At 45.3% G+C, this 21,562-nt stretch overlaps 1 protein-coding gene across 5 annotated transcripts in view; it reads right to left on the bottom strand.

The window, feature by feature from the left end:
• Positions 1–3,067: 3,067 nt before the first annotated feature.
• Positions 3,068–21,562, bottom strand: part of ELP4 (elongator acetyltransferase complex subunit 4) — a 687,452-nt gene continuing 668,957 nt past the window's right edge. For 4 of the 5 annotated variants that reach the window (XM_075325557.1, XM_075325556.1, XM_075325562.1 and 1 more), the window contains one exon: positions 3,068–3,323. In XM_075325557.1, coding sequence (XP_075181672.1) covers positions 3,192–3,323 — 132 coding nt within the window. In that variant the 3' untranslated portion in view covers positions 3,068–3,191. The remainder of the gene's footprint in view (positions 3,324–21,562) is intronic. The other variant, XM_075325560.1, reaches the window with a different exon arrangement.

Below are 21,562 nucleotides of genomic sequence, written 5' to 3'. Positions count from 1 at the left end.
CTTGAGGGTGCAATGCAAAGGTGCTGGAAATAGCTTGGCACCAGTGGGACACTAATGAAGTCCAACAGCCACTTTTAGGATGCCACTGTTTCCTCAGTGTTTGCTATTATAATGGCTTAGTAAAAATGATCTTGAGGGTGCAATGCAGAGGTGCTGGAAATAGCTTGGCACCAGTGGGACACTAATGAAGTCCAACAGCCACTTTTAGGATGCCACTAAGTTTCCTCAGTGTTTGCTATTATAATGGCTTAGTAAAAATGAGCTTGAGGGTGCAATGCAAAGGTGCTGGAAATAGCTTGGCACCAGTGGGACACTAATGAAGTCCAACAGCCACTTTTAGGATGCCACTGTTTCCTCAGTGTTTGCTATTATAATGGCTTAGTAAAAATGATCTTGAGGGTGCAATGCAGAGGTGCTGGAAATAGCTTGGCACCAGTGGGACACTAATGAAGTCCAACAGCCACTTTTAGGATGCCACTAAGTTTCCTCAGTGTTTGCTATTATAATGGCTTAGTAAAAATGAGCTTGAGGGTGCAATCCAGAGGTGCTGGAAAAAGCTTGGCACTAGTGGGACACTACTGAAGTCCAACAGCCACTTTTAGGTTGCCACTAAGTTTCTGCAGTGTTTGCTATTATAATGGCTTAGTAAAAATGAGCTTGAGGGTGCAATGCAGAGGTGCTGGAAATAGCTTGGCACCAGTGGGACACTAATGAAGTCCAACAGCCACTTTTAGGATGCCACTAACTGGCAGCACTCTTTTCAATTAAAATGGCTTTGCAAAAATGTGCAGGAGGGGAGAATGCAGAGGTGGTGGGACTTGCTTGGCACAAGTGCCACAATAATGGAGGACGGCAGCCACTCATTGGATGGCACTAACTGGCAGCACTCTGCAATTAAAATGGCTTTGCTAAAAAGGGCAGGAGGATACAGTGGCAGGGTTGTGGGTCAGTGTAGAGGAAAGGAAGCCTCACTTTCTATCCCTCCTAATGGTGAAATGCAGCAAGGAAGTCCCTGAGCTTAGCTACACAGACGCTGCTATCTGTAGCTGTTAAAAACTGTTTCCACGGACCTGACTGTCACCTGTGGCTCTGAGCCGGATGAAATTAGCCCTGAAAAGGGCTGAATTAAACGTCTATCCCTAATCTGTAGAGCGCTGTGTGTAGAGCGTACACAGCAGGATCGGCGGCAGGAGCTGCATCAGCGGTGACTGTCACCCAGACGCAGAAGGCAGATAATGGCGTCCAGACGGGAGCATTGCAATATTTATAATGCAGGGACATGTGACATGGACAGCCTATGACACATGCCCTTGCTTGTCTGGCAAAAAGTCCACTTAGCTGTGTGTGTGTCTGGGATTGGCTGACATGCTGGCCCGCCCCACTACACGCGCGCTTAGGGAAGGAAGAAAAGAGAAAAAAAAAAAATCTCTCAGCAGCAGTGATCTGAACGCGCAGTCCCCGCACACTATACGCTAAAATTTCATAATAGTGTGAATCACAGAGTGACTTACACTATTACTTCAAAAAGCCAGCTAGTAATTAGCTTGGCTTTTTGCTGATAGAACCGTTCTCGAACGTAACTCGAGCTAACGAACATTTAGCAAAAAGCTCGAGTTCTAGTTCGATCTAGAACACCCCCCCAAATCACTTGAACCGCGAACTGGAGAACCACGAACTGCGCTCAACTCTAGTTGGGACCATTTGAGTCTTGGCTATGTCAGTGTAGGATTAGACATGAGCGGACCCATGGAAGTTTGGGATCTGCCGGTTCAGCTGAATTTCAGTTCATGTTCTGTTCTGGACCCGAATCTCATTGAAAGTAACTGATTTTGCAGTTCTGCTCTCCTACCACATATAGCCAGCCATAAAGAAAGCACTTCTGGGGCAGGAAGGTTGGAGTCTTTTAATTTTTGTTTGTACACACTACATCCGATAATGAGAGCCATTCAAATACTGCAAGCGGCTCGCACTGGGCTGAACACTGCGATGTTTACTCGAGAGGCCAGCATACGTAGAGCAACCGAACTCCGATCACTGATTTTTTTTGTAAAGTCTGTGTTTGCTATGAACACCGAACTTTAAAGTTCCAGTTCGCTCATCTCTATCTCAGATTCCTTTATAGTAAATTAGAGCCCACCCGTCCATACAGATCATCATTAATATCTCATACATTTTCATGCTAAGGTTGCAAATTTAGAATCTATCAATTACTTTAATAGATCATGTCAAACCCTTGTTAAAGCCAATCCATAGCCAGAATGTTACCAACATGGGTCTTGATGTATGATGTCATTATAACAACACAGTAGAACATCTTCATAAAAGAAAAGAATGGACACAACAAAACACATTAGAAATCAAATTAAATTATAGAAATTCATACATTCTCCTTCCCAATTATCTTAATTGTCAGGTGTTTGTAGGCAAGATATTCTGCACACTATTACTGCAGGAACGTTTTGTATGTCTGTGTTTTCGCCCTGCATTTACACTATTTATTCGTTAAGCTTGAGTGAACATTTCAGAGTTACCAGCATTAATGTATCTGTCAGTTTGAATTTCAATCTAGAATGTAATCTGTTGATGTAATCTCTCAGTGTTGTTGTAAATTATTTAAAACTATGGTTTTAACAGAGAAGAAAGAAAAAATCATTAAATATGCTTTTGGGGAAAATAAACTGATAGATTTTTTTTAATGATAAATATACATACTTGATGTCTTGTTATATGAATGTTTAGATCAAAAAGTGATTGTTGATTTCACTGCAATCTGTTCAGCTTCCTATACATTACCATTTTTTACCAGGAAATAGTGGTCCAAAAAAAACTAAACACCACTAAAGAATAAACCAATGAATAATCACATTAAATAAGATGAGATTCATGGTCTGTAATTTAAAGAATTCATCAATAAATAATTCAGTCTCTACATGCAATGCTAAAAAGTAATGTATACAGTATAATAAAATATTACATTATTGAATCATAAAAAAGAAACAATTCTATCAAGTTAAAATAAACAAAATTTTATAGTTGTGCAAAAATAAAACAAATAAAAACAGACACATTCTGTTAAACCAATACTATTTTAATAGTGCGATTTCCATTAACAACATGGTTTTATAGAAAATTGTGTATTGTTGATGATGATGATGGTGCCCCATTTGGAACATATCTGCTTAGAGAAATCACTAGAAGTCCAGGTGCTTCTTGCCTGCGGCGGCAGAGCCACATCCTGAGCTCAGCAGTTTGGTCGACCCTGCCAGATCCTGTTTGCTTGAACGACTCACTGTGTCTGACAAGTCTGGAGGCAAATGCAGTCTCTGCGGATAGAATGGGAATGGAAATAACAGAACACAACCATTATTAAATGTTTATTTGAAGTAGCACAGGGCCTACCTTGTTAGTCACTCATGTAGTCATTTATTTTTACATGCTACATAAGTATCTAAAAATCTCTTCCAAACCATTTGTTTGAAATACAATTCACACATGCAGAGGAGACATTTATTTCAATGGGTGACTTAAAAAAAAGTGGACACAAATACAATACAAACTCCTACTATCCTAAATCAAGACCTATATGGATTAGATATTAAGGAAAACTGGTGCCATTCATTTTTATCCTGTTACATTCTGTACACGGTAATCTACATCCCAGCTTTGGGGAATGGCTGACATGCCCCCTTCTGTGTATGGTCGTATCAGCATATGCCTCTAATCTCCTGTTCTATATCTTCATGCAGAAAAGATTTATTCATGTTAGCCTCTGGCCACAGGGCCTAATTCTAGGAAGCCACCAGGGTAGTCAGAGACTGCATGGAATCAAAGCAAAATACGTATGTGTTCTGTGCATTCCTTCATATATACAGTGCCTTGCGAAAGTATTCGGCCCCCTTGAATTTTTCAACCTTTTCCCACATTTCAGGCTTCAAACATAAAGATAAAAATTTTAATCTTATGGTGAAGAATCAACAAGTGGGACACAATTGTGAAGTTGAACGAAATTTATTGTTTATTTTAAACTTTTGTAAAAATGAGTAAACTGAAAATTAGGGCCTGCAATATTATTCGGCCCCTTTACTTTCAGTGCAGCAAACTCACTCCAGAAGTTAATTTAGGATCTCTGAATGATCCAATGTTGCCCTAAATCACTGATGATGATAAATATAAGCCAGCGGTGTCTAATCAAGTCTCCGTATAAATACACCTGCTCTGTGATAGTCTCAGTGTTCTGTTTAAAGCACAGAGGGCCTCATGAAGACCAAGGAACACAACAGGCAGGTCCGAGATACTGTTGTGGAGAAGTTTAAAGCAGGATTTGGTTACAAAAAGATTTCCACAACTTTAAACATCCAATGAAACACTGTGCAAGCGATCATACTGAAATGGAAGGAGTATCATACCACTGCAAATCTACCAAGACCCGGCCATCCCTTAAAGATTTCATCTCAAACAAGGAGAAGACTGATCAGAGATGCAGCCAAGAGGCCCATGATCACTCTGTATTAACTGCAGAGATCTACAGCTGTTTGCGGCGGAGCGGCCGTGCTGCACAGACGCGACTTCCGGATGTATACACCCGGCGGTGTCAGATATTGAACCGCGCATGCGCTAATGACGTCTGGGGAAATATTTTCCCGACGCATGCGCGGATGTTCAATGACTACCGCCGGGTGATGTACCACTTACTTCCGGGTCCCGATGGCAGCACACGTGCGTTAGGCGGCCGGCTCAGCTGATAACAGTGGGGAATTACTCTTATAAAGGCGGGAGCTTGGGTTCTGTCAGACAACATGTGGTGGCCCTTGAGAAAGGATCACGAAACACGCGTCGGGCCTGGACCGGGAACTACTTTTTCCTGCTTATCGACTTTGGGGGTATGTAATGTAACTGACCCGTGCACCCTGATATGATATCCATGGCGTTTTTCTTACGTTGTTTTTACATGATATACACTCTCAATGATGATGTGAACCACACATAGATGTGATTATTTAGACCACGCAGGATTTTGTTATTATATGATGCCTGATTAAGGCAGGATATTTGAATATTTATTCATCCTGCTTTTCTTTTCTCTCTCGGACTATCATTAACATTTATATTATGTTATTTTTGTAGTGACCCAGTCCCCACCTTGATGAGGTTTATTTGCTCCTTGAATTTGTCTCTTTTTATTTTTGTGACATCTATATTGTGCCATGAGAGTGGCATACACTTTGTGTTTCTATGTTGTTTACACTTTAATAAATTAATTTTGGATATATTATACTCTATTGTGTGTCTTTACACATAGTTGGTATTATTGCAGGAGTAGATCCCATTATCTTTAATCCTTTTACTATGGGGGAATTTATTGGCACTGGCAACCTTTAAACATTACAAAATGCTGTCCCCCAATTGTTCTATGAATATTTTGTTCAGCTGAGGTGAGAGAGTCTGTCCATAGTACAGCAATCAATCGTACACTGCAGAAATCTGGCCTTTATGGAAAAATGGCAAGAAGAAATCCATTTCTCAAAGATATCCATAAAAAGTGTTGTTTAAAGCTTGCCACAAGTCTCCTGGGAGACACACCAAACATTTGGAAGACGGTGCTCTGGTCAGATGAAACCAAAATCTAATTTTTTGGGCACAATGCCAAACGATATGTTTGGCGTAAAAGCAACACAGCTCATCACCCTGAATACATCATCCCCACTGTCAAACATGGTGGTGGCAGCATCATGGTTTGGGTCTGCTTTTCTTCAGCAGGGACAGAAAAGATGGTTAAATTGATGAGAAGATGGATGGAGCCAAAGACAGGACCATTCTTGAAGAAAACCTGTTGGAGTCTGCAAAAGACCTCAGACTGGGATGGAGATTTGTCTTTCAACAAGACAATGATCCAAAAACATAATGTAAAATCTACAATGCAATGGTTCGCAAATAAATGTATCCAGGTGTTAGAATGGCCAAGTCAAAGTCCAGACCTGAATCCAATCGAGAATCTGTGGAAACAGCTGAAAACTGCTGTTCACAAACGCTCTCCATCCAACCTCACTCAGCTCCAGCTGTTTGCAAATGGGAAGAATGGGCAAGAATTTCAGTCTCTCGATGTGCAAAACTGATAGACACATACCCCAAGCGACTTGCAGCTGTAATCGCATCAAAAGGTGGCGCTACAAAGTATTAACTTAAAGGGTCCGAATAATATTGCCCACCCCACTTTTTAGTTTATTATTTTTTATAAAATTTTAAAATAAGCAATAAATTTATTTCAACTTCACAATTGTGTCCCACTTCTTGTTGATTCTTCATCATAACATTAAAATTTTTATCTTTATGTTTGAAGCCTAAAATGTGGGAAAAGGTTGAAAAATCAAAGAGTCTGAATACTTTCGCAAGGCACTGTAACATCTAGACTGCTGATATTAAGGAAAGGCATGTCTCATGGGGCCTTCACCACCTTGGGAACCTAAGAGATTTCTATCCTCAGCATTGCTGTTTGATGGATATAATCCAGCCAAGATGAGGTGAAAGGGAAGCCAACGTCCCTATTTTTTTAAAAAGGATTTTCTCTCTCGACAGTATAAATAAATCCCATAACCAATAATTAGGAGTGTTTCTATGGGTATTTATAACAACCTCTGCTATATGTGGCTGTGATAAGGCTCAATCGGTGTCGAATCCTAAAGGTGGTATAGGGACATTCACCTAATTTTCAAAAAGTGGCCTGTCAAATGTTTATCTGGCCCTGGTCATGACAATGTTTATTTTTTTTTTATTAATTTTACTCATGTATATAGTGCTGTTATACAGACATTATCATTACTGTTTCCACTGGGCTCACTATCTACATTCCCTACAAATATGTCTTTGGAGTGTGGGAGGAAACCGGAGAACCTGGAGGAAAACCACACAAGCAAGGGGAGAATGTACAGACTCCTTGTAGATGCAAAGAAACAGTGCTAATCACTGAGCCACCATACAATGCTAATCACTGAGTCACCATGCTACCTTTACATGCATTTAAATACACAGCAAGAAGCAATAATATTTTCTTTTAATAACAATCTGCTGCACAGATGACATGTATGACATATCTGACCTAAGACAATCTAAGAGAGACAGTTGTATGTCAGAAGCAAATGCTACTATTTACTGAAGTATTTTAAGAAATTTGTCTGCTTTTGAAAATCCCATTTTGTTAGAAAGGTACCCTGAAAAACCACACAGAGTATCCCACTGCCGAAAGCTCATGCAAGCAGATGTAGTCTGCAGGGAAATCTGGCAGCAAGTGCTCCATTCCCTGTAGCACCACCATAGAGGAAATAGAAGATTACATGCTGCCCAGTGGGTTTTCTGTGTGATGCATGGACATGTTGATTTCTCTAGAGCAAGAGACGTTCTTCGCAGCTACTCTCCGCTTACGGGGGGTCCAAGATGAGAGACTTTTACAGTTCTATGACAGACACCTATATAATGTAACAAAATAATTTTACAATGGAATTCAGTCACTATTTAATAATGATGAATTCAAGTGTATATGGTTCTTATTACGAGTTTCACAAATAGATTTAGCATCAGGTTCATTATTGGATGATCTGTTTTCAAATTATCGTTACGTAAGCAACAGGAGCATAAATGTAGTGTATATATAATATGTATCCAACATAATGTTTTTTTAATCTGCATCTCTTGGCAAAAAACGCATCAAAACCGCATACTAACCCATGTGGTTTCGATGCGATTTTTTGCCAGTGTAGATTGGGGGCAGGAATAACATCTACATCTCTTGGCAAAAAAAAAACAACACAAAAATGTTTTTTTACTCCATTTGAATGTGATTTTCTGCCAAGAAATGCAAATTTGGTGCAGAAATTTCAGCAACAAATGTGCATCTCCTTCAAGAAAATCGCTCCAGAATCGCGTCAAAACCGTTTTTGTAATTCAGAAGGCAGGAGAAAAGCAGGTTTAAATACTGCGCCAACCCACAGGAGTCCAGATGAAATCCCTTTTCTTTATTTTCACAGGTCTACGCGTTTCAGGGACATATCTGCCCCCTTCCTCAGGACAATGTACAGAGAATACTAACAAAACCGTTTTTGTGCAATTTTCTGCCAAGAGATACAGATTTGGTGCTGAAATTACCACATACCTGCAACAAATCTGCATCTCCTGTTAAAAAAAAAATCACATCACTATCGCTTCAAAAACGCATCATTTTTTATGCTTTTTTTTTTGCCAGAAGATGCAGATTAGGTGCAGAAATATGGTGTATAAATTTCAGCACCAAATTTGCATCTCTTGGAAAAAAAACTCTTGCGGAATTCTTCCAGGAGATGCAAGTTTGTGAACTCAGTGACCTCACCTGAGGTGAGGTCACTGAGTTTAATGAGGTCACCTGACATCAGTTTACCTGCGGTCACAGGTGAAGTAGTCTCTGCCTGAAGCCACAGCGTGCGGAAATGTTCTGTGCCTGCAAGCTGTGACTTCAGTATGTATGTAGCAGAGCCGGAATAGTTATAGGAACTCATTTAAATTACATTGGAACTGAGTGTTTGGGGTTAACAAAGGGGTGAAAGAGGGTGCTTTTTTTGTATTTTATTTAAATAAAGGATTTTTTCGGCGGTGTCTGTGTTTATTTCTTTATAGACACTCCCCATTACCAATCTAGGGCTTAGTGGCAGCTGTGAGCTGTCATTATCCTGTTATTACTCAGACTGCCACTGCACCAGGGCAATCGGGATGAGCCAGGTAAAGCTCCAGGATTGCCGCATCTAATGGATGCAATAAAAACTTTTGGCGGCCAGAGGCTGCTATTTTTAGGCTGGGGGGCCCTACTCCTGACCAGTCCTCATCTAGAACCCCCCACCTCCCTACCCCGGGTGTGTGTGGGGGGGGTTGGCCGGGACAGGACAGTGTAAACACCAACAGTGATAGATAAACAGGGAAAACCAAAACTATATCACACAGCATGCTCACACAGAGTAATCAGACAAGTAGTAAAAAGGAAAACTAAAGCAGGGAGGAAATAATCAGAGGACAGGAGGAATACCACTGCACACCAAGCATCATGCAGTAAATCACCAGACTGGAAAACAACAGCACACGGTCTGGTGTAGCAGAAAGCTATAGTCGGCATAGGAATACAAATTCTTCCATCTTAAAAAGGCAGGGTATACTTGTGATAGGTCTCCCGCAACATGTGATCAAAAACGTAAGCAGCATGACAGCAGAAATTAACTCCTGCTAGTCCGATAACTAATGATCACACAGTTGGTCGATGCCCGAGCCTGCCTGTGCAACTCAGAAATACCAGAGAAAGTATAGTGAGGAGTGTCAGAGTCTTTGGTCTGAACAGCGTCTGATGCCGCCATGACACTCAGCGAGTCTAGAGCAAACGTGTGACAATACTATGCCCCTTCATTTCTCTAATTACATAGCTAACAAACCCGCCTCTTCTCATCCCACAGTGATCAGGCAGTCAGAGGTGACTCAATCCATCCACTCCAAGTTTTGCCGAATTGTTCTGGGCAGCCCTGGCATACAGTTGGGAAAAAAGTATTTAGTCAGCCACCAATTGTGCAAGTTCTACCACTTAAAAAGATGTAATTGACATCATAGGTAGTATGGCAAAATTAATTTTGCAAATTATGGTGGAAAAGAAGTATTTAGTCATCTAAAAACATGCAAGATTTCTGGTTCTCACAGACCTGTAACTTATTCTTTAAGAGGCTCCTCTGTCCTTCACTCATTACATATAGTAATGGCACCTGTTTGAACTTGTTAGTATAAAAGACACCTGCCCACAACCTCAAACAGTCACACCCCAAACTCCATCATGGTGAAGACCAAAGAGCTATCAAAGGACACCAGAAACAAATTTGTAGCCCTGCACCATGCTGGGAGGACTGAATCTGCAATAGGCAAGCAGCTTGGTGTGATGAAATCAACTGTGGGAGCAATAATAAGAAAATGGAAGACATACAAGACCACTGATATTCTCCCTAGATCTGGGGGCTCCTCGTAAGATCTCACACTGTGGGATAAAAATGATCACAAGAATGGTGAGCAAAAGGCTCGGAACCATACGGGAAAACCTAGTGAATGACCCACATAGAGCTGGGACCACCATAACAAAAGCTACCATTAGTAACCCGCTACACTGCCAGAGACTCAGATCCTACAGTGCCAGACATGTTGCCCTACTTAAGCCAGTACATGTCCGGGCCCGTCTGAAGTTTGCTAGAGAGCATTTGGATTATCCAGAAGAGTATAGGGAGAATGTCATATGATCTGATGAAACCAAAGTAAAACTGGTTGTTAAGGGTGCTTTACATGCTGCGACATCGCTAGCTATCGATGTTGTGCGTGATAGCACCCGCCCACGTCACTGTTTCGTCATGGGGTGATTGCTGCCGTAGCGAACAATATCGCTACGGCAGCGTCACACGCACATACCTGCTTAGCGACGTCGCTGGAGACACCGAACAATCTCTCCTTTAAGGGGGAGGTTCGTTCTGCCTCACAGCGGCGTCACTAAGTGGCCGCCCAATAGCAGAGGAGGGGCGGAGATGAGCGTCTGGAACATGCCGCCCACCTCCTTCCTTCCTCATTGCCGGTGGACGCAGGTAAGGAGATGTTCGTCGTTCCTGAGGTGTCACACATAGCGATATGTGATGCCGCAGAAACAACCAGCGGCATGCACCACCAAAGATATTATGAAAAGGATCGACGTGTCAACGATCAACGATTTTTGACATTTTTGCGATCGTTGATCGTCACTCCTAGTTGTCACACACTGCGATGTCACTAATAGAGTTGAAAAGCGGTTCGATGTTCGCCAGTTCGCGGTTCGAGAGATTTTGGGGGGTGTTCTAGATCGAACTAGAACTCGAGCTTTTTGCTAAAAGCTCGACAGTTCAAGTTACGTTCGAGAATGGTTCTATAAGCAAAAGCAGGGCTTTTTACAGCTACAGTGTGCAGGGAGCCATGGCTGGCAGCTTGCCAGAAGCTGGTAACCAAGATAAACATCGGGTATCCAAGCAAAGCGCTTTGGTTAGTAATCCGATATTTACCCTGGTTACGCGCGCAGAGAGCCGACACTTCCCCGCTAGGCTCCGCCCCCTCCTGCACTCAGCATGTACACACACACTCACACTCACCTGTCCCCAGCCATGCAGTCCCCAGCACTGACGTCCTCAGCGCCACATGGCCCTGCTAGGCTCTACCCACTTCGCACTCCGCCACCCGCACACATGGCCCTGCTAGGCTCCACCCACCTTGCACCACACACATGGCCCCGCTTGGCTCCGCCCACCTCGCACCCGCACACATTACCCCGCTAGGCTCTGCTCACCTCGCACCCGCACACATTACCCCGCTAGGCTCTGCCCACCTCGCACCGCACTGGCCCCACTTGGCTCCGCCCACCTCACACCCGCACACATTACACCGCTAGGCTCCGCCCACCTCGCACCCACACACATTACACCGCTAGGCTCCGCCCACCTCACGGCGCACACAGCCCTGCTAGGCTCCGCCCACCTCGCACCCGCACACATTACACCGCTAGGCTCCGCCCACCTCACACCCACACACATTTCCCCGCTAGGCTCCGCCCACCTCGCACCGCACATATAGCCTCGCTAGGCTCCGCCCACCTCGCACCGCACACGTTACCCCGCTAGGTTCTGCCCACCTCGCACCGCACACATAGCCCTGCTAGGCTCCGCCCACCTCGCACCCGCACACATTACCTCACTAGGCTCCGCCCACCTTGCACTGCACACATGGCCCTGCTTGGCTTCGCCCACCTCGCACCCGCACACATTACCCCACTAGGCTCCGCCCATCTCGCACCGCACACATAGCCCCGCTAGGCTCTGCCGACCTCGCACTGCACACATTACCCCACTAGGCTCCGCCCACCTCGCACCGCACACATAGCCCCGCTAGGCTCCACCCACCTCGCACCCGCACACATTACCATGCTAGGCTCCGACCACCTCACACCTGCACACATTATCCCGCTAGGCTCCGCCCACCTCGCACCTGCACACATTACCCCGCTAGGCTCCACCCACCGCACATATGGCCGCGCTTGGCTCAGCCCACCTCGCACCCGCACACATTAACCCGCTAGGCTCCGCCCACCTCGCACCCGCACACATTACCCCGCTAGGCTCCGCCCACCTCGCACCCACACACATTACCCCGCTAGGCTCCGCCCACCTCGCACCGCACACATGGCCCCGCTCGGCTTACCTGCGGTGATGAAGTCCTGCCCTCCCAACCTCAGTGCTGACACTGTCCTCCATGGCTGCCGCTTAACATCTGTCACTGCGGCCCGAGACTGTCACTAGCGGTGACGTCACGGGCCGCTCGCGATACTTGGCTGTGAAGGTGATTGAAGTCAGTGTGCAGTATCAGCAGTGTAGGAGATCAGCGCAGGTAATGTACCTCGCTGACAGCAGCACTTGTCATGCCCTGTAGTGACCGGGGCTGACCTTCTGATGTTAGCTCAGGTCACTGCACTGCTCTCCCAGCCAATGGGGAACATCCTGCTCTTCATTGACTGGGACAGTGTGGATCGTCATGGGATTACAGCAGACCTGGATTTGTTTTTCTTTCTAATAAATTGGTGAAAGAGGCAGTGTTGGGCAGTGTTTTTTCAAATAAAAATGTGTTTGTCGTCTATTTTTTTTTTTTTTTATTACTGACTGGGTTGGTGATGTCGGGTATCTGATAGACGCATGACCTTACCAACCCCAGGGCTTGATGCCAGGTGACATTACACATCTGGTATTAACCCCATATATTACACCGTTTGCCACCGCACAAGGCACGGGATGACCTGGGGCGAAGCACCAGGATTGGTGCATCTAATGTATGCGCCACTTCTGGGGCGGCTGCGGCCTGCTATTTTTAGGCTGGGGAGTGTCCAATAACAGTGGACCTCCCTAGTCTGAGAATATCAGACCCCAGCTGTTCGCTTTACCTTGGCTGGTAATCCAATTTTGGGGGGACCCCTAAGTTTTTTTTTTAATTATTTATTTAATTTAAAATAACAGCATGGGGTGCCCTCAGTTTTGGATTACCAGCCAAGGTGAAGCTGCCAGCTGGGGTCTGCAGGCTGCAGCCGTCTGCTTTACCCTAGCTGGCTACAAAAATAGGGGGAACCCCACGTCATTTTATTTTTTTTAAATTAATTTATTTATTTTGGTAAATACAAGGCTAAGCACCCCTTAGTGCCACATGAAAGGCACCAAAGGGTGCAAAATTACAAAATGCAGGAGAGTGGGACATTATGTGTCTTTCTGCCATTATAATGAAAGAAAAGACTGATATGAAGTGTACAACCACAGGAAAATCACCAGAGCGCTCTACGCTGTGAAAGGCAATAGAAAATGGCACTGGAGTGAACATGTGACCGCCTCATGTAGGATGAAGCTATGGATCCTGGGTAAATTTATGTATTTTCCCTCCTTCAGTTTTTTGGCAGTACGCCAAAAAAACGGAAGGCACACGGATGACAAACAGATGACATACGGACCGTATACGCCTCGGCACCGCTCCTTACCCACTGTGCCGGTCGCACCTGCACGGCACCGCTCCTTACCCACTGATACGGTCCACGTGTCCACCGGTCACGGCTGCCGCTCCTGCTCGTGCTCTCCTGTGTCCTGTCCCCAGGCTCATGTGTCTGACTCATTTTTCTGCATAGGGTCGGGCCGCGCCCACTCATCTGGTCTTATGGGCCCAGCACTGCTGCAGCAGGATATGACATGAGGCTGTGCTGGGTATATAAGACTGGCCTTGACATGTGGGCGGGGCCTGATCAACGTGTCTTGTAAGCCTTATCTTGAAAGCTAGGTGCTCAGGTCCCCCTTGTGCCATGTCCTGTGATCATACTATTGCCTGACATTCCTACCCGGCACCTGTGCCGGATTCCTGCACTGTCTCCAGGAACTCTGAAGAACCAGTGACTGTTCTACCCGTCCGTGGGACGCAGTCCCTGCCATGCTAGTGCTCCGGCTACCGTGCACCCAGGCCTCCGGTGGGGAGCACGGCCCAGTGGATCCACCACCCGGACCTAACAATACGGAACGGAAACGGATGCCACACGGATGCACCCGTGAAAAAAACGGACCGTTTTTTGCAAACCGCAAAAACGGATGGGTCGTGTGAATGTAGCCTTATTTTAATCTGCCGTTTATAAACAGCAGGCAGAAATAAGTGAACAGCGCTCCCCAGCGTCAGAAAATCTCCGGGGTTTCAGGGGTAGCTGTGACCCTGGAGATCATGATTCAGGCCGGTTTGTCCGGTGCCCGCTCACGTGACCACCGGTATACACCGTATACCGGTGATCACGTTACAGTAAATGACAGCGCCGGTAAAAAATGATTTATCTCCCATCTGGCATGAACAAACATGTCAGATGGGAGATAAATCTCCTCCCCGGTCCCCCGGTGTCGCCAAAGTGCCCCCCCCGACCCCCTCCCGGAAAATCCAAGATGGCCGCGCACACAGCAGCGCGCCGGCCGCATGCACCCTACTCCTCTGATTTCTGTCGCATGTGCCATGACACATGCGACAGAGAACTCCTCCCCAGGCCCTGCCAGGTCACCCCCTATAACCCCACCGGTGTTCCCCGGTGTCCCACGGTACCTGTGCAGCGTTGATCCCCCGCGGCCCCCTCCTTCACAATAGACGCTGCCGCATGCACAGAGCGGCTGTCAGCTCAAGTTTCTGTGTTCAGACAAAGTGAATGGTGGTAACCATGCATCTGTAATCTACTGCAATGCCCTGCTCATGAGGTAAGGAACATAGTTGATCAGGAGAGCTATACTAAATTTCCAAATGGAGGGATTTGCTTTTATAGTTTCCCTGCTGAACGACTACCAAACATGAGAGTCCGTTATACGCCACAAGAAAACATGTCTAAATAGCGAGCTCTGTTGTTTAGTATTCATTCAGCTGGATAACTGGACTTAAATGGGTATTCCATCTCCAAGATCCTATCCCCAATATATAGTAGGTGGAATAGCAATAATATCAGCAAATACCAATATTTGGAAATGTAAAATAGTTCTCCTGATTAGGCATGCCCTTACCTCATGAGCAGGGCATTGCAGCTTTGGTAGCCACAGTTACGACATGGACTCTGCTGCTGTGGACCTGGGGAGAGTGGGTGCAGATTCATTGCACCCACACTCCTCACATGGAGGGTCTGCACTCCTAGAAAAGGGGGGATATGTTCCCTGAGCGTGTCCCCCCATATTCTAGACGGTCCAGAGTCATCGTGGGACCCCTTTATTTTTTTCCTTACAATAAATTGGTGAAAGAGGGAATGTTTTGGGGAGTGTTTTTTCAAATACATTTTTTTCGTCTATTTGTTTTGGTGTCTGGTATCTGATAGACGCCATGACATCACAAACTGCTGGGCTTGATGTCAGGTGACTTTACAGCTAGTATCAACCCCATTTATTACCCCGTTTGCCACTGCACCAGGGCACGGGATGAGCTGGGGTGAAGCACCAGCATTGGCGCATCTAGTTCTTCTGGGGCGCCTGCGGCCTGCTATTTTTAGGCTGTGAAGGGCCAATAGCTATGGACCTTCCCACCCTAAGAATACCAGACCACAGCTGTCCGCTTTACCTGGTGATCCAATTTGGGGGGGACCCTACTTTTTTTTTGTAATTATTATTATTTATAAAAAAGAGCCTGGGGTGACCTCCACATTGAATACCCAACCACGGTAAAGCTGCCAGCTGTGGTTTTCAGTCTACAGCCTTCTGCTTTACCCTAGCTGGCTATCAAAAATGAGGAGACCCCACGTCATTTTTTTTTTTACACACTTTTTTTAAATAAAAAAAATGAATGGGCTTCCCTGTATTTTGATTGCCAGCCAAGGTAACGCCAGACAGATGGGGGTGGCAACCCGTAGCTGTCTGCTTTATCTGCGCTGAGAATCAAAAATATCGCAGAGTGCTATGTCATTTTTTTAATGATTTATTTTTACAGCACTGTCATGTCAGGCAATCAAAATACAGGGAAGCCCTTTTTTTTTTTTAATTATTTAAATAAATAATTAAAAAAATATATATGGGCTCCCGCTGCATTTTTTGTATTGCTAGCTGAGGGTAATCCGAGCAGCTACTGGCTGCTAACCCCCACTGCTTGGTGTTACCTTCACTGGCAAGGGAAAATGCAGGGAAGCATTTTTTTTGCAAAAAAACTAAAAAAAAAAAATGACGTGGGCTTCGCCATATTTTTGTATGCTAGTCAGGTACAGCAGGCAGGTACGGGCTGCCCGTAAGCCCCAGCTGCCTATTTGTACCCGGCTGTGAACTAAAAATATAGGGAAGCCCTTTTTTTAATTATTTCATGAATTTCATGAAATAATGGAAAAAAAAAAACGACGTGGGCTTCGCCCCATTTTTGTGTCCAGCCGGGTACAACTAGGCAGCTGAGGATTGGATCCGCAGCACAGGTTAGCCCGAGGTTTCTGGGCCCCTCTGCTGAGAATTGCAGTCCGCAGCCGCCCCAGAAAATGGCGCTCTCATAGAATCGCCATCTTCTGGCGCTGTATCCAACTCTTCCAGCAACCCTGGAGCCGGGTGGCTTGCTGGGTAATCATGAGTTAATACTGGCTTTGTTTTACTAGCTAGTATTAAGCCAGAGATTCTTAATGTCAGGCACGTTTGACCCAGCCATTAAGAATCTCCAATAAAGGGTTAAAAAAAAAAACACCACACAGAGAAAAAATACTGTAATAGAAATAAATACACAGACCCACTTAGAGACTCCATCTTTATTACTCCCTGTCACCCCTCCACGATCCATGGTCTTCTGTCTTCTTTCTCCTTCAACACATGCAGCTCTGTCTGCTCCATCAGACAGCACAGCTGCATGGGGGAAGACGCTGTGCTCCGTGCAGAAATCACTCTGTGAGAGTGACCACAGGCTCCCGGCTCTAAGCGGTGGCACGGGTTGCCATAGCAACGGTGCTCTGATCACGTGATTCCGGTGCGGCTGCGTGCTGGTAGCGGGACGTCCCCGTCACCGCTACCAAGCACGTTGCTATGGCAACGGTGATCTCCGTTATTGACTGGCTGTGTCACTGGTCAGGAGCCGGCTTCTGCGGACGCTGGTAACTACGGTAAACATCGGGTAACCAAGAAGCCCTTTCCTTGGTTACCCGATGTTTACCTTCGTTACAAGCGTCTGCCACTGTCACGTTGTCAGTGCCGGCTCCCTGCTCCCTGCACACATAGCCAGACTACACATCGGGTAAAATTAACCCTATGTGTACTCTGGCTAGGAGTGCAGGGAGCCAGCGCTATGCGGTGTGCGCTGGTAACCAAGGTAAATATCGGGTTGGTTACCCGATATTTACCTGAGCTACCAAGCGCAGCATCGCTTCCACGCGTCGCTGCTGGCTGGGGGCTGGTCATTGGTTGCTGGTGAGATCTGCCTGACAGCTCACCAGCAACACGTGTAGTGACGCTCCAGCGATCCCTGCCAGGTCAGGTTGCTGGTGGGATCGCTGGAGCGTCGCTTTGTGTGACGATACCTTAAGGGAACGGGGAAGCAGAGCGGGGAGTCGACCGTGTGCAAGAGCATGTCGCCGGTACACGGCGATACACAAACGTGCACCGTGTACCAGAGAGATGCAATGACAGGTCCTAGTATGACTCGTCATAGTCATGTGACCAGTCTGTAGCCAATGAGATAATAGACACGTGACTGGTCACATGGCTATTTTGACGTCACGATAGGTCCTGCATCACTGCTGGCAGTGCTGGTTACTGGGAGGATTCAGCGATCATCAGATGGAATAGCGGCAGGAGACAGAGTGCAGGACGGATCACGGGGACAGGTAAGTGTTAGGGCAATGTTTATTAACTGTATGTGTACATTTATAATGTGTTTTTATGTGTTTGTGATTGCCTCCCATGGTTTCCTATGGGGTTCGAGTGGTTCGCCGAACCGGTTCGCCGAACCGAACTCGAACCAGACCTCGGTTCGGTGAACCAAACTCGAGCTGAACCGCGGCCGGTTCGCTCATCTCTAGTCGCTAATGATGCCAGATGTGCGTGACAAACACCGTGACCCCGACGATATATCGTTAGCGATGTCGCAACGTGTAAAGCACCCTTTAGAAACAAAATTTGTCGTGTTTGGAGGAGACAGAATGCTGAGTTGCATCCAAAGAACACCATACCTACTGTGAAGCATGGGGGTGGCAACATCATGCTTTGGGGCTGTTTCTCTGCAAACGGACCAGGACGACTGATCCGTGTACATACAAAATGAATGGAGACATGTATCATGAGATTTTGAGTGCAAACCTCCTTCCATCATCAAGGGCACTGAAGATGAAACTTGCCTGGGTCCTGCAAAATGATAATAATCCCAAGCACACCGCCGGGGCAATGAGGGAATGGCTTCATAAGAAGCATATGAAGGTCCTGGAGCAGCCAATCTCCAGATCTCAACCCCATTGAAAACCTTTGGAGGGAGTTGAAAGTCCATATTGTCCAGCAACAGCCCCAAAACATCACTGCTCTAGAGGAGATTTGCATGGAGGTAAGGGCCAACATACCACCAACAGTGTGTGCCAACCTTATGAAGACTTACAGAAAACGTTTGACTTCTGTCATTGCCAACAAAGGATATATAACAAAATATTGAGATGAACTTTTGTTATTGACCAAATAGTTATTTTTCACTATAATTTGCAAAATTTGCAAAAAAAATCTTGCCAAATCAGACATCAAAGGTGATTTTCTGGATTTGTTTTCTCATTTTGTCTCTCATAGTTGCGTTCTACCTATGATGTCAATTACATGCCTCTCATCTTTTTAAGTGGGAGAACTTGCACAATTGGTGACTGACTAAACAATTTTTTCCCCATTGTATGTAAATATTTTTTTTTAAGTGATTGGGAAAGTTTACCACCAATTTCAAGTTCAAAATGGCAGCGACCCTAGAAGACATCCACTGTTTGGCATACACATCCAGGCTATGAAAAGATTATTAGTCAGGAATAGTCTAACCATAGTATTGCTGGCATTGTTCAGGGTCAACAATCACTAGACAGGTCTTAGGGTAATCAGTGATGAGGATTCCTATGCTGTCTTGTAGTAACTGAACCACCTGGTCCCAGTATTCCTTAATCTCCGGGCAATCCAAAAGGAGGTTGAAAAATGTCCCTGAGCCCAATGGCATTTAGGGAACTCATCCCAGCACTTTACCTAGCTCTTCCCAATTGCCCTGGTGCGGTGGCAATCAAGGTAATAAGGGGTTAATCGCAGCTCACAGCTGGCAGTAAACCCAAAATTAGTAGTGGGAGGTGTCTATGAGACCCCCCATTACTAATCTGTAAGTGAAAGTAAATAAACACAAACACTGAAAAAATACTTTATTTTGAATAAGATACAAAAGAACACCCTCTTTCACCCATGATCCTGCGCTCTGATTTCAAATATAGCAGAGCTGAAATTGCCATGGGACATCGTGTGGATTTCATTGGACCTGTAGGGGTGTTTTCGAGTTAATAAAGGGGTGACAGAAAGTGATTTTTTGTATTTTATTTCAAATAAAGGATTTTTTTGTGTTTATTTACACTTACAGATTAGTAATAGGGGGTCTCATAGAAACATTTAGGGCAGCTGTGAGCTGCGATTAACTTCTTATTACTCCGATTGCTACCGCACCAGGGCAATCAGGAAGATCCGGGTAAAGTGGTGGGATTGTCGCATCTAATGGATGTGACAATTCTGGGTCTCACAAAGCTGCGAATACCAACCCCCAGATGTACAGTGCCTACAAGTAGTATTCAACCCCCTGCAGATTTAGCAGGTTTACACATTCGGAATTAACTTGGCATTGTGACATTTGGACTGTAGATCAGCCTGGAAGTGTGAAATGCACTGCAGCAAAAAAGAATGTTATTTCTTTTTTTAAATTGTGAAAAGTTTATTCAGAGTGTCATTTATTATTCAACCCCTCAATCCACAAGAATTCTGTTTGGTTCCCCTAAAGTATTAAGAAGTATTTCAGGCACAAAGAACAATGAGCTTCACATGTTTGGATTCATTATCTCTTTTTCCAGCCTTTTCTGACTAATTAAGACCCTCCCCAAACTTGTGAACAGCACTCATACTTGATCAACATGGGAAAGACAAAGGAGCATTCCAAGGCCATCAGAGACAAGATCGTGGAGGGTCACAAGGCTGGCAAGGGGTACAAAACCCTTTCCAAGTAGTTGGGCCTACCTGTCTCCACTGTTGGGAGCATCATCCGGAAGTGGAAGGCTTATGGAACTACTGTTAGCCTTCCACGGCCTGGACAGCCTTTGAAAGTTTCCACCCGTGCCGAGGCCAGGCTTGTCCGAAGAGTCAAGGCTAACCCAAGGACAACAAGGAAGGAGCTCCGGGAAGATCTCATGGCAGTGGGGACATTGGTTTCAGTCAATACCATAAGTAACGTACTCCACCGCAATGGTCTCCGTTCCAGACGAGCCCGTAAGGTACCTTTACTTTCAAAGCGTCATGTCAAGGCTCGTCTACAGTCTGCTCATGATCACTTGGAGGACTGTGAGACAGACTGGTTCAAGGTTCTCTGGTCTGATGAGACCAAGATCGAGATCTTTGGTGCCAACCACACACGTGACGTTTGGAGACTGGATGGCACTGCATACGACCCCAAGAATACCATCCCTACAGTCAAGCATGGTGGTGGCAGCATCATGCTGTGGGGCTGTTTCTCAGCCAAGGGGCCTGGCCATCTGGTCCGCATCCATGGGAAGATGGATAGCACGGCCTACCTAGAGATTTTGGCCAAGAACCTCCGCTCCTCCATCAAGGATCTTAAGATGGGTCGTCATTTCATCTTCCAACAAGACAACGAGGTTGAATAATAATTGACCCACACTTTTATGTTGAAAATGTATTAAAATTTAACTGAGCAACATAACTTGTTGGTTTGTAAGATTTAGGCATCTGTTAATAAATCCTGCTCTTGTTTGAAGTTTGCAGGCTCTAACTTATTTGCATCTTATCAAACCTGCTAAATCTGCAGGGGGTTGAATACTACTTGTAGGCACTGTGACTGGGTAACAAAATTGGAGGGGACTGCATGCCATTTTTAAAAATTATTTAGATAAAGAATTTATTAATAGAAAAAAGCTGTATGTGGTTCCTCTTATTTTGATACACTGCCAAGATAAGCACACAGCTGTAGGCTGCAGCCTGTAGCCGTGGGCTTTATCTGTGCTGGGTATCATATTATGTGGGGACCCTATGCCAAATATTTTATTTATTTATTTTTATACCATGATAGATGAGCATAGCATCTATGATTGGAATCACTCAGCTGACACGCTGACACTCAACCAATCACAGACGCTGGTGGGTGGGGAAAGCAATGCATATGCAATGAAGGTATTGAGCGGCCCCAGAAGTGAATGAACGGCCAGGAAGCAGTTACAGCCACAGCATAGACTCGGTAAATATAAAGCGCTTGCTCCTATTCCACTATCCCTTCACCATTTTTAATAGCTGGA

Source organism: Anomaloglossus baeobatrachus, chromosome 10 (genome assembly GCF_048569485.1).
Source record: "Anomaloglossus baeobatrachus isolate aAnoBae1 chromosome 10, aAnoBae1.hap1, whole genome shotgun sequence".
NCBI lineage: Eukaryota > Metazoa > Chordata > Amphibia > Anura > Aromobatidae > Anomaloglossus > Anomaloglossus baeobatrachus.
The sequence above is the reverse complement of the archived record's forward strand: the minus strand, read 5'-3'. Positions and strand labels throughout refer to the sequence as shown.